General features: G+C 49.6%; 1 protein-coding gene across 12 annotated transcripts in view; it reads right to left on the bottom strand.

Moving 5' to 3' along the window:
* Positions 1–1,228: 1,228 nt before the first annotated feature.
* The window catches only part of MAD1L1 (mitotic arrest deficient 1 like 1), a 352,087-nt gene continuing 337,936 nt past the window's right edge, over positions 1,229–15,379 (bottom strand). For 10 of the 12 annotated variants that reach the window (XM_048064418.2, XM_048064403.2, XM_048064372.2 and 7 more), the window contains one exon: positions 1,229–2,177. In XM_048064418.2, the coding sequence (XP_047920375.2) occupies positions 2,019–2,177 (159 nt within the window). In that variant the 3' untranslated portion in view covers positions 1,229–2,018. Of the gene's footprint in view, positions 2,178–12,681; positions 12,824–13,375; positions 13,475–15,379 lie in introns of those variants that run through there. The other 2 variants (XM_048064394.2, XM_048064386.2) reach the window with 2 other exon arrangements.

The following is a 15,379-nucleotide window of genomic DNA, read 5'->3' as shown; positions in this document are numbered from 1 at the left end:
AAGCCCTGGAGCTTCCCAAGAGTCATTTTCACCCAGTGCCCAAGTCTGCTCACCATCCAACAGCGTCAGGCACCAGCAGCAGGGCACGGATGCTGCTGGCCCCAGCAGGACACCCCAGCAGCTTCCAAATCCCTCTCCCAGCAGCTTCCAAACCCCTCTCCCAGCACCAGGCACAGCACCATGCGGCACATCTGGCCAAGCCCCCGTCTTCACCGCACTTCTCTCTCAGGTGTGTCGGCTTTTAAACTTAGCTGAACAAATCAGTCGCTGGGAGAACGGGGTGCAGAGCAGTAGCTATCCGTGTCTCCTCTCCACCGAAGGAGCCTCGGAAGACCGCTGTTTTTTCTACCCCAACCTATTATCCTTTCCCTCTTGGGAGGCAACTTTCCAGCGGGCAGAACACGTTTTCCCTTGTCACTCTCCAGCATCACTTCTCGCCTCACCCGTGTTTTGCTAAGATAGAGGGTTTATTGTAAACTTATTAATTACTTCATTTCTCCTGCGAGGAGCCAGGAGAAAAATTTTCGAGGCAGCCAGGATCTGCTATTGTGTTGGCGGAGGAGCCGAACGGGGCTGACGTCATGATTCATTTTCCCCATGACTGAGGAAGGCGACTCTCGGTGCCACGCTGCGCATATGAATCAGGCAGCGTTCCCCTGGCACAGCATGCCAGGCAATTCATCTTCCACCAGGACTTCTTCAAGCGGAAGAGAAAACGCCAAACTTTTGCTGTTGCCTTTCACTCCGACGGCAGCACTTCACCGCAAACCCCGTGGAGAGGAGGGCTGGGGAGATGGGGCCTGCAGGCTCCCCAGAGCGCACGCCTGTCCCACCGCTTCCCGGCAGCTGGGGCTGGAGCAGCTCTTTCTGGGCCTGTCGACACTTTGACAGGTCCCCGAGTGACTCTAGCACGGATGGCCAGGTCTGCAGTCACTGCAGGCACCTAAGCTAGCTTTCTAGCCCGCTCATTGCTACGCTCTCTTCAAGCGCAGGAAGTGCACTCCTGCTGTTATCAAGAGGCCATCGATGTACACAGAAGTTCCTAACAAACTAATCTTGTTTGCAGCATGACTGAGACTTGCCTGGAAAAGCTGAAGTAACGATGTCCTCCCTTCTCAGGGCAGTACCAGCATCAACCCATCGACGTCTGGTTCGTTATCTGCTTCACACGTGGGAGAGCACAGGGAGACCATGGTGTACCTCCCAAATGAAGGAGTCGTACGCCCAGTTTGGGAAGTGACACTTTATTATCAGGATAGAAGAAGTATCCATTGTAACACAAAACGTCAGACTCCAGGGTGTCCCCAGAGGGGGGAAGCTTCCCATGGGAGGAGGGCCACCCCAGCGAGGTGAGGAGGTGCCCGCGGCCTGGCAGCAGGCAGCAGTGAGCACACCCTGAAGAGCTCCCTCCCACCTTCCACATTCCTGAGATAACCAAGGGCCCCAGAGCCTCCATGAGGAACAAAAAGAATGTGGGTGACATCCGAGCACACCACGCAACACAAGGAGTAGGGTCTTCAGAAGTCCATTTATGCTTGTTCTCGTCTGCTGAGTGATGGCAGAGCAGGAAGCACCAGCCATCCCCAAAGCCCATGCTGGTCTCTCTGCCAGGGCCTGGATTTGGGGGATGCTTTTGGGTAAAAGTGTGGTTCCTCAAACCAGCAGTTCCCACCGCCTTCCCAGAGAGATGCTGAGACGGTTTGGGGAGTTACGGATGCATTTTACAGTTCAAAGGTGGGGAGTGGGCCTTAGCACAAGAGAGCCCTGGGATGGAGCTAGACTTGCCCTCCCACAGGAGGGAAACGATGCTTTTCAGGGGAAAAGGTGGGGTTTGGGGTTTGGGAGTCAACATGAAAGAAGTGGGAATAAGGAGTTTCCCGCAAAACAGAAGCAACTCAACGCCATGAATAAAGGGTATGAGGGGAGAATTTGTCCTTGGTACCTCATGAACACCAAGGGTGAGGCACCGTCCTGTCCGGGGGTGCTCCAGGCCTGTCTGGTGGCGAGATCAGGGCGAGCTAAGTGATGGTCTGGCGGCTGAAGAGGTCGAGGGTGAGGGCGCTGAGGAAGGCCGGGATGCTGTCCTGGCGGAGCAGGTGCAGGTCGATGAGCTCCCGGATGGTTCGCGAGAACTCAGTTTCCAGAAGCTGCATTTTTCCACCGGAGGAGCTGGAGGCCTGAGGGGAAAGCAGAGCAAGCCCATTAATACAGCAGGGTTTTAATTCGCCTCCCACCACGCAGGGGAGAGCTAGAGCCATCGCTCCGCAGCCTCCTTCGGTGCAGATCCGCCTGTAATCAAGGCACTGTTATCTGCCGCAGAGCAGGTGCTCGACGCACGCTTTAATTGGGCTGTTACTGAGTTCTGCCTTTCCAAAGTCTCCGTGCAGAAACCCCCGCGTGAGCCTCCCCGACAGCAAGCAGCGTGGTGGGGAGCAGAGTGGTTCCATCATCCTGGAGACCCCACGGGGACCAGGCTGTGCCGCCAGCACAGAGCCAGGGTGACCACCGTGGTGTCACCGTCACCACCACCTGGGGCTCGGGTGGCAGGAGCTACATACAAGAGCTTCCTCTCCACGAAAAAGACTCGTTCCTAAAGTCCTCCCACTCCCGAGGGAGCTAGCGGACCTGTTGGCACCCAGTGCTGTTCCTCCCCAGCCAGCTGCTGATCCGCCCCGCATCCCTCACGTGTTCAGGAGGTTTAAATCAGCCCTGCAGCCAAGAGCTCCAGAGGAATTATTCCAGAGACGCTCACATGAAAATGAGGGAACTCAACATGTGGGAAGACATTACAAATCTCCTGTAACATATAAAACAAGCAAGAAGAAAAAAAAAAAAGCTAAATGCAAGAGAAGGAAGGAATGCTTGAAGCCTCTCCTGCCTCCGGAGGCGCGAAAGCTGCTTGTTTATTAATAAACAGCAAAAACATCAGAGTACAAATGCTAATGTTTTTCCCCTGCCGTTTTCCTCTTCAAAATGTTCCCTCTCCTAATTGCTCTGCAGCTCTGCCTCCCCTCGCAGCCGAGGGGGGCAGCGCGAGCGGTGCCTGGCAGAGCCAGCGTCTCCCGGGGGCAGCGGCAGCGGGACAGCCCCCACCTCAAAAAGGATGCCAAGAACCAGAGCAGGGATTGCCACGTGAAGGGAAAACAGGGCTTTACCTGCTGGGAGAGACGGGAAGTGATAATCGCCGAGGGCCCCAGGGAACCCGTTTGTTCCTGGTTTCATGTTTTCAGGAGCCTGGACACTTCTGACGATGAACTTTTCGTGTATGTGTCAGTTCTGATTGCGAACAGCGCAAGGTACCAAGGATGCCCCTGTCACCCCTGAGCCAGGGAGGGAATCTAAACAAGGTTTCAGTGTGGGAAAGTAAATTAGCTTTTGTTTAAATCTCCTCCACTTCATCTTGGTTGTTTTGCAGCAACTCCAAAGGATGTTGAGTGCCTTAATCCGCTGCTGCCCGCGGCTCCCCTGCTTGCTTGCTGCACCCCCGCGTACCGCCGCGTCGGGTTAAAGAGGCTCACGAGGAGCGGGGCCACCGAGGACGCCCATCGGAGGCACAGGGAGGGATGCACATCTGCCAGCCAGGTAAAAGGAGAGGCTGTGGGGAAGCTCTGAGTTGGTCCGTGGGCTGGGTGCCATGGAAGCAGCACGGGCTTTGTTTTGCAAATCCACCCTGGATGCAGCTGATGGAGGTACCAGTGTCGGAGGAAGGTCCCGGTATGATGAACGCATCGCCCGCGTCTCCGAAGTCAACAGTGAATTGGCTTCACTGGAATGGGAATTCAATCTCTGCACGAAGTACACACTGCCTCCTTAGCAGATTTAAAACACTCTTTGGGCACAAAATTAATTTTCTAAGAATTTACAAGCAAATCCATTAATTGGTTTACTAGTTTAATTAATTAAAGCAAGTTCCTTAAGAAATCTAGCATCCAGTGCCAGACCATTTGCTTGTATTTTATGCTCTCAGAAAGAGAGGAACATAAATGTTTTAAATTTCCCCTCTACTTTGAGCTCACTGGCGTCGCGAGTGAAGGCTACATTTGAATAATTTCTTTTATACCAGATTAATGGTCATTTCTCTCTGCTATTCTTCATAACTGAAGTTTCCTCCTTCAGCAGAGGCAGCAGAATAATGATCAGAGGAAGCCAGAGGAACAAACACGTGCTTCAGACAAGAGCACTACTTCCCACTGCATTCAATGGCGCTGCGCTTTCTCTCGGTTGCTGGACAGTGGAGAGAGGCACCGTCTGCCCACTGTGGTCTCCCAAAAAATGAGAAAAAAAAACCAACAGAAAGCATCCAAAAGCCCCAAAGCATTCAAAACCCAGACATCTCACCCAGGTTTCTTATGATCTCTTCAGTAACAAGAACAAGGCGAGAAGGCAGCCACTTGGAAAAAAGGCAATTCCTTCTCTGCCGGGAGATGTTTACATGCTAACTTTGAGGATGGATGCACTTGCAGTTTGGTTCGTTCAGTCTTGCAGTGCTCTTAAAAAAATTTAGAACCTTGCTTATTTTCTGGGAGTGCTTTAAAATTGGTATCATTGTTACTGTTCTTAATATTTGTTTTTATTGCCCTTTTTTTTCCTTCACCCATCTGTTCATAACGTAGAATAGACTGGGATATATAGATAGATTTGTTGCCGTTGAGCTCAACAGCAGGAGTGTCTTTGCAGCATGTGCTTTACAAATAAAGTGATTATAAGAAATAACAGTGATACGTTCCCATTAATTCACGGGATTTCTTTTCAAGAGCCTGCACCCGACCTGGTACCACGGTGAGCTGCAAGCAGAGGGAAGCACGGGGGCAGCGAGCGGGGAACCACGACAAGAGAGGGGGATGTAGGGGAGACAAGGGAGAGGACACTGGAGGCAATGCTCTGCCGAATGAACGCAGCAGGCTCCAGTCATTTCATGCTGTTTTGGATCAGTGCAGAGTGTACCTGCGACTCCAGGTGTAAAAGCTGGCTTTATGAAAGACACAAAGCTGAAATTTCCTTACAAAGCTGTAAGGGCCCTCCAGCCCTTCTCTTTACAGTTCATAGCTAGGACTTCCTAGCCTATCAAATTCCTAGCCTATCCTACCTAATCAATTCCTAGGACTTCCTAGTTCCAAGTTCCTAGGACTTCCTAGCCTATCCTACCTAATCAATTTTTTAATTAAAAAAATAATAATCTCAACCCCCAAAGAAAGCTCCTGGCCACAACCCCTGCTAACAAGAGCATGAAGCTGATGGCACGTGCCAAGCATCCACAGCGGCACGCTCCATCTAACGCAATCACCGTTCACCCCAGTGGTGCCTTCGTGGGAATTCCAAGTCTAGCTGAAGCCAAAAACCTCCCAAGCCCATCTGGGCAATGCCCAGGATGCCGAAGCACTACCAGAATACCATCTCACAGGTACTCTTCACGCAGGCCTGCATTGGTTTCTTCTAATTAATGGGAAAAAATCTGCCTGGCTCACTAAACTACTGAGACTCAGGTCTATGTTATGTTTTATTCAGACCTCAAATACTTGCAAAAAGGAAAAGACTCCGGCTTTTGCTAAGCCCCGTTGCCAGTTCAGTCTGATTTAAGGCCTATCGGGACCTCTTCTAGAAAAGCAGTGGCAATCAGTCTTTGCCCCGTGCTACAGCTCGCTCAGTTCTGTTGGGGGATGCGACTCCTGCCCCAGATCTGAAGGGTGCCACCCTGTTTTCTCCTCGCAGGCTGTGCTACTCCATCAGATCTGTGGGCAGATTGCATTATATTGCAAAACATGAAGAAGACAGGTCTATTTACCACATGGCGACATCAGCTTGCAGTAGCTGCTCCTGGCTCTGCTCGGAGAAAGGAGCTGTTAGTACAAGTGCTTTTCCAGGAGAATCAAGATCAGCTGCTGCCTGCCAGAAGGAAACATCATATATCTTCCTTTTAACCCTGGAAATCAGTAAATTATTCAAGGCTTCAGAGTTAAGATACACATATAAAAGTCTCAAAAAAACACCAGTGTGCTGGGAAAGCAAGTCCTTCTCTCCAGCAGGGACCATCAGCAAGGAGCAGATGACAGATAGGGCGCTGGGCACTCCTGCAGCCGGCAGGTCGTGCAGCACACGGACCATGAAGGAGGCTCTCCCAAGAGTTGTTGCTTCGGTGTAAAAAATGCAGGGCTTCTGGCTGCGTTGATTTTGCTGACACGGATCTTCGCCCTCGTGTTGTTGCACAGAAACACTCCCTAAAAGCCAAGTCCCAGCATTTCCTTCTCCTTCTTCTACCAGCTGTGAGGTAGCTGTGTCAGAAGTTCGGCGGCGTCTCGTTTGGTCATTTACAAGCTAGCGTGGTTCACAAGTGCACCCAGGACTAGAGACATCAATTTTTACAATTTATTGTATATATTTATTTTCCTCTGCTGTGTAACATATCTCAGTAGCTAGAAAAAACAATGAATGACCCTACTTTGGCTCAAAAACTGCCATCAGCTATAAACTGCCATGCAGCGTGAATGTAGTCATCTGAAGGATCCTTCTTGAAAAATACTAGTTGAGCATAAAACCCAGCGTTCTGGGGGTCTTCAGACTTTGGAATAAGACTGAAAAGAGGATGTTTGCATGCCCCAAGGAAAAGGCTAACATGGGGATGTGGTATCATGAGAAAACAAGGAGTAAAACTGGAAAAAGGGAGAAGAGGGTTTTGAGAAGTCAAAGAATACAACTTGAGATTTCAGCACAGTGTGCATATTCTACCTCTGATTTCTACATCAAGAAAATGAAATTCAGGGTTGCAATCCATGCAAACAGGAGCTCCTGTATCTTTAAACACACCCATCCAAGGGCTGGAGGCAGACTTCCCAAACGGATTTTGGTAAGCTGAAAACGGTGATGGTGGAGCTTTGTGCCAGGCACAGCTCAGCTTGGGCACCCCAGCTGAAACACGTGCTGAGGGTGAGGAAGGGTTAAAGGAAGGGTTAAATCCAAGGCTTCAGCAGGGCTGTCAGAGTGGCTTCCTGCCCTTTGGCACACTCAAGACGTTGCTCTGCAGATGCCGCCTGCCCATTCCTACACTAGACAGAACTTTTCAAGTCTGAGATGTATGAGAGGTCAAAATGAGCAAGTGAATCATTGCCCAGTGACATTTACCCAGCGAATGTATCGCAGAGGCTCCATCTCTCATCCGTTACGCTCCTTCCATAAATCACTTTCTATGCAGGGTTCCTGCTCTGAATACACGAGGGAAATGGCCCCGTGTGTGCCAAGAGAAGGCCCAATGTGGCTTCACACATGAGACATCCCCTGGAGCTCCCCCCTGCTTCACTCAGGCCCACGGGCTCTGCTGGTGTTAGGGGCTGTGCCACGGCTGTACTCTGCTCTCGCTGCCTCAGTTCGTAGGCCATGGCCCTTGTCCTCGTGGTGCTGCCCACTCTCACTTCCCCAGCACCGGCCCTCATCAGCAGAAGTTCCCAGAGGCTGCTGTGCCATCCGATCACCTCCCAAAACCTCCGCAATGTTATCACTGCGTGTGCTACAGAGCCTCTGCCACCAAGTGTGTCAGGCACCCTCGTGGTCCCGATGGCCCCTCGCCACCCAACGCCTACCTTGGCTCCCATTAATTTGTGTAAACCCTGTCACGGCCCAACAAACCGACCTGAAAACATCTTTTACGAAGCCGCCTGCTCTGACCTTTAAACAAGAAAATCTTTTTGTTTCTGCCTCTTGCTTCGGACGCTGAGATTTTTCTAAATGTCAAAGGCCACCCTGCCCACGTGCAGCCACTGCGCGGGGCCGGCAGCCTCTCCCCGGCTCTGCCAGGCACCAAGCACAGCTCCAAAGCGAAGGTGAGACACCAACACGCTCACGGAGCACACCGGGTCACGTCGGCCAGGCACACACACACAGGGGGAGCCCATGGAGCAGCCAGCCAAAACACTCGAGTGCCCAGCAAGCACCAAAATCAGCTCCCGCTGCCGATGGATGTCTGGCGTTTGCTTTCTCGGAGCCAGCAGCCTGGTGGGAAGTACAACTTTCAAACGCAGACTGGTCTAAATATGCATCATTGCCTATGAAAAATTAGTGTTTGCCTTCTTCACTGCTGCCCCGAGAGGGCTCTGCGGTGTGCAACGGACAGGAAAGCAAAAAGAAAAGCGTGCGTGCATGTGTGTGTGTGCACACATGGAAAGTGCCTGCTGAAGTTCGAGCAATCCAAACAGGAGGCTTTGAGATCTGTGTAATTGCTCAAACTTGGCTCTCTCGGGTGATGATATCATTATCAAAATCCCCCAATTGAATTACGCCTCGCCAATCAATCTCTCCTAAGTATCGCGCACCACTCAAATACCAGGTCCCCAGGTAGCCACTAAATCACTTTAATTAGAGGCTGTTCATTTAAAATTAGAGAAATATTAAAAAAACAAAAAACAAATTGTACCACAAGATGTGTTTACGCCTTGAAATATTTATGAGGTTATTTAGCAAACTGTTTACTGGTTTCCTTCTCCCTTTTTTTGTGGCAGCGGGCCACAAAAAGGTTTCTGCTGGCCTCACAGGTTGGCCTTCCCAACGCAGCTCTTACAGGATGCTCAGCTCGGCATCAGTCAAGTCATCTACCTTTCACAAATGACCATTCCTTGTCTGCTGTGAAGTTTCTCCCCCTATAACATCCTCTTTGTAACCCAAAAGAGGAAAAACACTTCTTTATAATAATTGCTTCTTGCCAAGACCTCTGACCTCTGTGCTGCCAGCTTGCTATATAAAGTGAATTTATGAGGCAGAGAGGGATGGATGCCTGTAAAGGGCCTTCCAGGAAATGTAATGAAAAAGCTGCTTTTAGCTGCTGAGCAAAGAAAAGCAAGTGCCTGGCAATGCCAAGAAGAAAATTGAAAGCTGGGGTGGGATAAGTGAGAAACAGCCCTGCGTGTGCTGAGATTTATAGCAAACATTTCCTTTCTCTTTCTTATTATTCAACACTGAGATGAACCACAACCCCGCAATGTCTTCGGCACAAGAGGTCACCTCACATACTTCCATTTTAATCAGAAGCACAACCCAGGCACTACAGACAGTGACAGAAGTGATGGGGTCCGGGTTGTCTCACCAGCTCAGCACCGAAGACACACAGCGCAGGGAGTTTATCCCTACAGCTACGTGTTTTGATGTACGAGAGCTACCCTGCACCCAACGTAAAAAAAGAAAAATGTAAAAATGAGCACAGCCACGCACTGAAGTACCTGCTCCTCTCTCGACAGGGAAAAACGGTTGGTATTCATCCCGGGGGAAGGTGCTCTGTGCAGTGGAGGGCAAGTCAGCATCTTCTCAAAGGGTTTCTCCCACAGGTTAATGCCCTTTAGACTGTCAAATGTGATGCCATAAAAATAAGATCAAAGGCTTTAAAATAAGGGAAGCGTATATTTTTTTTTTGTTCATACTATTACTATTTTATATCTGAATATTCCTATAGAGCTTTTCATCCTGAAAGACAGGTCTTTGAACTGCTGTGCTTTCACCTATCACTGAGGAGCAACCCCCGGGGTAAAATGTGACAGCTATTATCAGGGTGCATTGATGTTACTCAACAGTTCAGGACAGACAGAGACAAATATATCCAATTTAAATCATAGGTTTGAAGAACTACTGCTCGGTGTGGATTAATACCCATGCATTTTCCAAAAGCGCTTTCGGAGTTTTAAAGGACAGGTAGAGAAACCCAAATTCCCCGTCTCCTCGGCAGGACGCACTCAGGCTCCCGCCATTATGGCGTGAATTGAACATCAGCATTGTCAGAGAGGGAAGAGGGGAACGTAAACGATTCATCCGCAGGTTCTGATGGGCATCGCCACGCCAGCTATCAAGCACATTCACCCCGCGGAGATTTGCTGGAGTGATACCTAGAAATGGTTTGGCTGAATACGAGACTGGTGAGAATAAATCACAGCGCGCTGTTCACGGCACAGAGAAGGGAAAATTGCACTGGATGTCCACTCTGAGCTAACACAGACCTAGGCTACAGTCAGAGCTTGAGAGCCTAAATTACAACTTTTTAACAGGCCTCTGGACTGTTAAACATGGTTCACAGCCAAACAGAGGGTGTTTATAAACGTCAAACACAACGGAATAGATGAAGGCAAGGCACAGGGCTCACAGAAATTTCCTAACGCCATCCTATAAAAATCCAAACTAGGAAATGAAGCCTTTAAAGCCAATACCTCATGAGAAAGCTCAGTGTCTTTACAAATTGGTGCCTTTCCTTTGCATATGGGGAAGATGTGACGATCTCCCAGCCTTGGGTGCAGGATCTCTGACCTACAGCGAAGCCCTTCACAAAAAGCAGCCGAACGCACGTTAGCACAACTGCTGCCACAACCAAGCGCTGCGGAGCTGGATCGCTGCGGCACCCAGGCTGCAGCTTTCCAACCATCTGCGAGGTGACCACGTTGGACTGGTCAAGCTGCAGAGTGAGTAGCTAACAAGCACTAACAACATCCAGCCCATGTGTTCTGTCTAGTAAAATGCCAACCCATCTGTCTGTAACATTAGCGACTCCACAGAAGCCATATGCGGGATAGACATAAATTAGGAAGAGAAAAATCTCCTGTTACTTTCTCTGAAATGATTCTGCAGTTGTAGCCTGCGATGCTAGGGACTGGGTGTTATTTAAGTTCTCTTTTCCCAGCCAAATCGCAGCCTCGCGTTGCCTTGCAGCCCTGCCTTCCAGAGGCAGTTTCTGGTCTGTAACTGGCCCTGATGAGCACGGTGGCTTGGTGCAAAGGGAAAAGCGGGCGCGACTCAAACCAGGTCCCAAACTTCTCTCCCAGGAGAGCCAGGAGCAGACAGACAACTTGAGGGAGATACCAGGGACTGGGAAATGAACCCCATGCACAGGAATCTCTATTTTGGAAGGCAAACTCATCTCACTAACCAGTGAAGTTGCTTATCACGTTCTTCTCCATCCCCCCTGCTGGGAGGAGAGCTGGAAGCAACGGTGGAGCAGAGAACTGAGAACATGGGGTTTCTGGAACATGAGAACGAAGCTCCAATGGCAGAAATGGAATAAAATCATCTGTGTGGGCTTTAATTCAGATGGCCTACTTCCCAAAGTGGGGAGAGACTCCACTTCTTGCGAACTGCAGCTGTGAGCATGAGATTTGTAGGAGAACATGAGCAGCAAAGTTTGCAAAATCCTGCAGTGATGAGGGACAGCTGGAACCACGGGGAGTTTTGATGGCAGCTTTTTGTAAGCTGCCCGGTTGCCTGGGAGATGGGCATCTGCTCCCCAGAGCAAACCAGCGCTCACCAACAGGCAGAACTTGCTGGAGCCTTCCCTGCTCACTGAGTCACACCAGACATGTGCCGTTTCTCAGCTTCGCTGCTTCTGCACCGTGCTCCTGCCAGGGCCTCTGCTTTCCTTTCCTGGGATTCAAACAAATAAGCAGGAAAAACCACCGCGTGCCCCAGCTGAAGAGCTTGGTGCGAATCGGCCATACAGGCTTTGGGATTCACTGGCTGCCAACTGGAAAACAAGCCCCCAACACCCTCTTATGGGAGGTGGGCACCTAGTTTTGCAGGAGATGGAGGGTGAGTGCGTGCCGGGGCAGGGAGAGAGGCTGGGATGGTTAAACGAGCAGCTTACACACGTCTCACTGCAGCGACTGTTACTTGGCGATACAGCAGGCACCGGTGGGTGATTAATCCTCGTTTCTTGGTATCCTTCTGGAAGTCCTGTCTCAAGCAGGGCGGACGGAAGGCTGAAGAAGTGAACACGACCCTATGACCAATAATGGCTCAAGAGACCATAAGGGATAAACTGACTGTCGACCAGGCAATTAGACCCTAGATATGTGGCTGTAGGATGGGCCAGCGCACGGAGCGCGCCTGTCCCTGGCTCGTCGAGCTTGCAAGGCTTGTGGGGGAAGGAGTAACAGATGGACCTGATGGCAGATTACAGCTGAAGTTCTCACCATGTTTATTCATTACCCTCTTCTAGTTCTTGTTTGTCATAGTCTGGCACCCAGGGCTACAATGCAGGATGAAACCCTACTTCAAGGAAACCGGCAATGCGTTAGTCACCCGTGCGCAGAGCCAGCGTGTGGCGTTACCGGCAGGGAGACTAAAGCCACCAGGAGCAAGAACTGGTCAATAATTACTCTCTCCTATCAGACTGTATGACTCACTCATAATTACGACCTGCCAAAGTGGAATTTTAAGTGTTGGCTTTGAAAATAACATTACTTGCTGTTGCAACACCAATAACCAAATTTCACAATCTCAGTGCGAGCTGAGGAAGATGCTTTTATTTCTCTTGCTGGCTCACAGTTTCTTCATTTTTCTTCATTTGGAATCGCTGTCATTAGCACCACTGTCAACAGGACTAAAGCGATCAAGAGTTGTCACTACCCAGAAAGTCAAAGAAGGAAAGTTGGTTCTGTCTGAACACACGCCACTACTTTCCTGCGTCTTTGAGACTGAATTTTAACCCTCCCTAACCCACTGTGGGGAAGCACATTTCTCGGACAGCATCTATAGCTAGAAGTCAAGATTTATGCTATGAAGACAATGTTATTATTTCAAAAAACTTGCCATTTCTATCTCAACTTCAAGACTTTTGAGTGCACAGAGTTGGTGGTACTGGTAGCTGCATTTGTGGAGTGGCTCAATCAAATCGGTAGTCCGTGGGCACGAAAAAATAAAGACTGAGGTAGTAAGGAAACCAACCAGTTGGGCTGTGCAAACCGAGTGTATTTTGCTTTCAGGAAATGGGGTTGTAAAAGGAAATCCAGCGTCAAACAAAGAATCCCAGGCCGCCTCTCTCTTCATGAAGATAGTGCTGATCCCACTGCAAGGAGGAAGCCCGCACCTGAAGAGACAAAGGTTGCAGCTGAACAGCGAAGGAACAGGAAGATTTCAGCATTCAGTGAGAAAGGAGAAGAAATTCCAGTGTATCCCTTAGGAGCCCCTCAGACCTTTGGGCTACAATGCATTTGCTGAAAGCTTCTGCTCCTGCCACCTGTGCTGTCATTTGGCACTAAACTCCTGAAGAACATGGCAAGACAGCACCGCTGGTTCTCGTGTCTGGATGAACATGCTGCTCTTCCCGTGGGGAAATGGAGAGGTTTTCTAGTTAGCGAATGCACCGTGTTCGAGCAACCTCGGAGGGATGTGCCTGGGGCCCTCCCTGCTGACACGCATCCGACTGATTGTCTCTTCCTGCCGCTGCTCGCCCACTGACGTGCTGCCATCCACCAGGCAGCTCCTCTCGCTGGAGGTGCAGGGGGGGAAGAGATTTATGCAGACACCATGTATGCAATTATGAAAACAGAAGACGACACCCGGATATCACACAAATTGATGCATTTTTGCTGGCAGGCTTTTTGCATGATCCAATAACAGCTGTCATGCTCCAGCCTCTCTCATCTGAGCTCTGCTACCACTTCAGCATCCTTCCGTATCCTTTAAGAGGGCTTTCTTCCCTTCTCTCGTGCAGCTTGCTCCAGATGCCACAGCAAAGCTGGCAATAGCATGGGATGCAAAGGGAAGACAGCATGATTGGTTTTCATAGCGGCATTAAAATGTAACGTTCACTTCTTTAGGCAAGATGCAGCTAATTAGCAATGACCTCGAGGCAACCAAGCTGCTCAACCAGCAATCTCTTCCACTCTCAAGCTCTTTAAAATTTGCCCTTTCCCCGTGCCAAGCCTTTCGTCAATCCTCCCTAAAGCCCAACAGCAAACCGCAAACGTACACACACAGAGTCCATTGCCTTCTGGAGAAGGGATGTGGTGGGGAACTGCACTGCAAAGGTGACAGAGCCCTTTGGGCTTCATATCTTCTCCAAACACGTCCCCTCCTCTGCCCGGTGTTAAGGAAAGGAAAGGACGTGCCCACACGTTTCCCTGCCAGACCAGCTCCCACGGTGACCTCTTCAGACTGGAAGCCTGCTGGTCCCCACATCCTCCTGGTTTTCATTGCTCTGTGCTTATGTTTGCTTTTGTAAATAGATTTAACCTTTCTAAAATTAACAACAGAAGAGAACTTCTTTTGGCAGAGAATCAGCTTCAGAAAGATGGAGGAATATAGCATTTTCCAAACATTTGAAAGCCGCAGACTAAAGATATGTGTTAGTCTCTCCAGTGCATGCTGTTTTTGCTCATTATTCTGAAATGTTAATACATTAATAGATCCTCTCCTGATTAACGGCTGTACAAGGCTCTCTTTCTAGGAACACATATGGTTCCTTCTTGCCACAATATTGGAATAGAGAGCCAAAATATTTAAACAGCGAAACTAATAAAAGATTTTATCTCCCCCCACCCCGATGTAAATAACTAATGCTGGAGCCAACCCCTAGCTACAAATGCTTCTTATCTTTCAAAAAGTTCTTAATCAAGTCTGAACATATTGGCTGAGTCCCAGTTGAAATAATTGGGCTGTCTGTGGTTACGACACTGCAGCAATAAAGTCACTGCCTAACATTCATTCACCCCGCAGGATGCTCTGCGTCTGGCTGAAAGGAACACACAGGGGTTGGGCATGTAACAAAACGGGGCTTTTAAAGCTGGGCATGTGCCTGCAGGGGCTGCTGCCACCTGATGGGGTAGAAGCAGACCCAGGATGCTGCAGGCAAGGTGTGTGAACACAGCTTTTCTTCCCCCACACCTGCAAAACCCAAGAACTGCCCTGAATTAAGGCCATTTCTGGAGACTCCAACACTGCTTTTCCAGCTGTCCACAGCTGGACTACTGAAGGACATGGGAATTACCAGCACACAGCCCAGAATATGTCGTGAAAAATTCTGGTAGAGGATATCAGGCTTGTATTGGTCAATTGCCAATGCAGAATTGCCTAAAAGATTCGTCCCTCTCCCATTTTTTTTCCATGCTATGTCATTACCTTTTCTCTCTGCCCTAGGTCCTGCAGCAATCCCACCTGCCTAATGGTTCCAGCTAAGACCAGCAGCAGTTTCCACTTCGTGCTGCTCGCAGCACAGCCCATCAGTCCTGTTACTGGCCAAGAGTGACACGACCCTGCTGCAAGCAGAAACCTGAAACGTAAAAACCTTTTTACATTCCAAGGAGCGAGACCTGCAAGGGGAGGGCCTGCAGGTGTACACTCCAGAAAACATTTATCACTACAGAACTGAAACACGGCGTGAAAATAAAAGTTCTCCAAACCTGCTTTCACACATTCCCCAGCGCCCAGAGGTGTTCCTGCTATGATGCACCTAACAATGCTCTCGAGAATTGTTTTCACAAACAAAAAATACAAACAAAACAGCAAAAGAGTCAAGAAGTTTTTCCTCAAGTACCTTGCATCCAGGCTATTTGTACTCTAAATACACTGTAGAAAGAGGGCTGGTATATATACAGATGTTACAGAGGGCCACAGGAAAAGACCTAAGCACGTAGTGAATGCT

Source organism: Anser cygnoides, chromosome 15, assembly GCF_040182565.1.
Source record: "Anser cygnoides isolate HZ-2024a breed goose chromosome 15, Taihu_goose_T2T_genome, whole genome shotgun sequence".
In the NCBI taxonomy this organism is placed as follows: Eukaryota; Metazoa; Chordata; class Aves; order Anseriformes; family Anatidae; genus Anser; species Anser cygnoides.
This window is presented reverse-complemented; position numbering and strand designations above follow the sequence as displayed.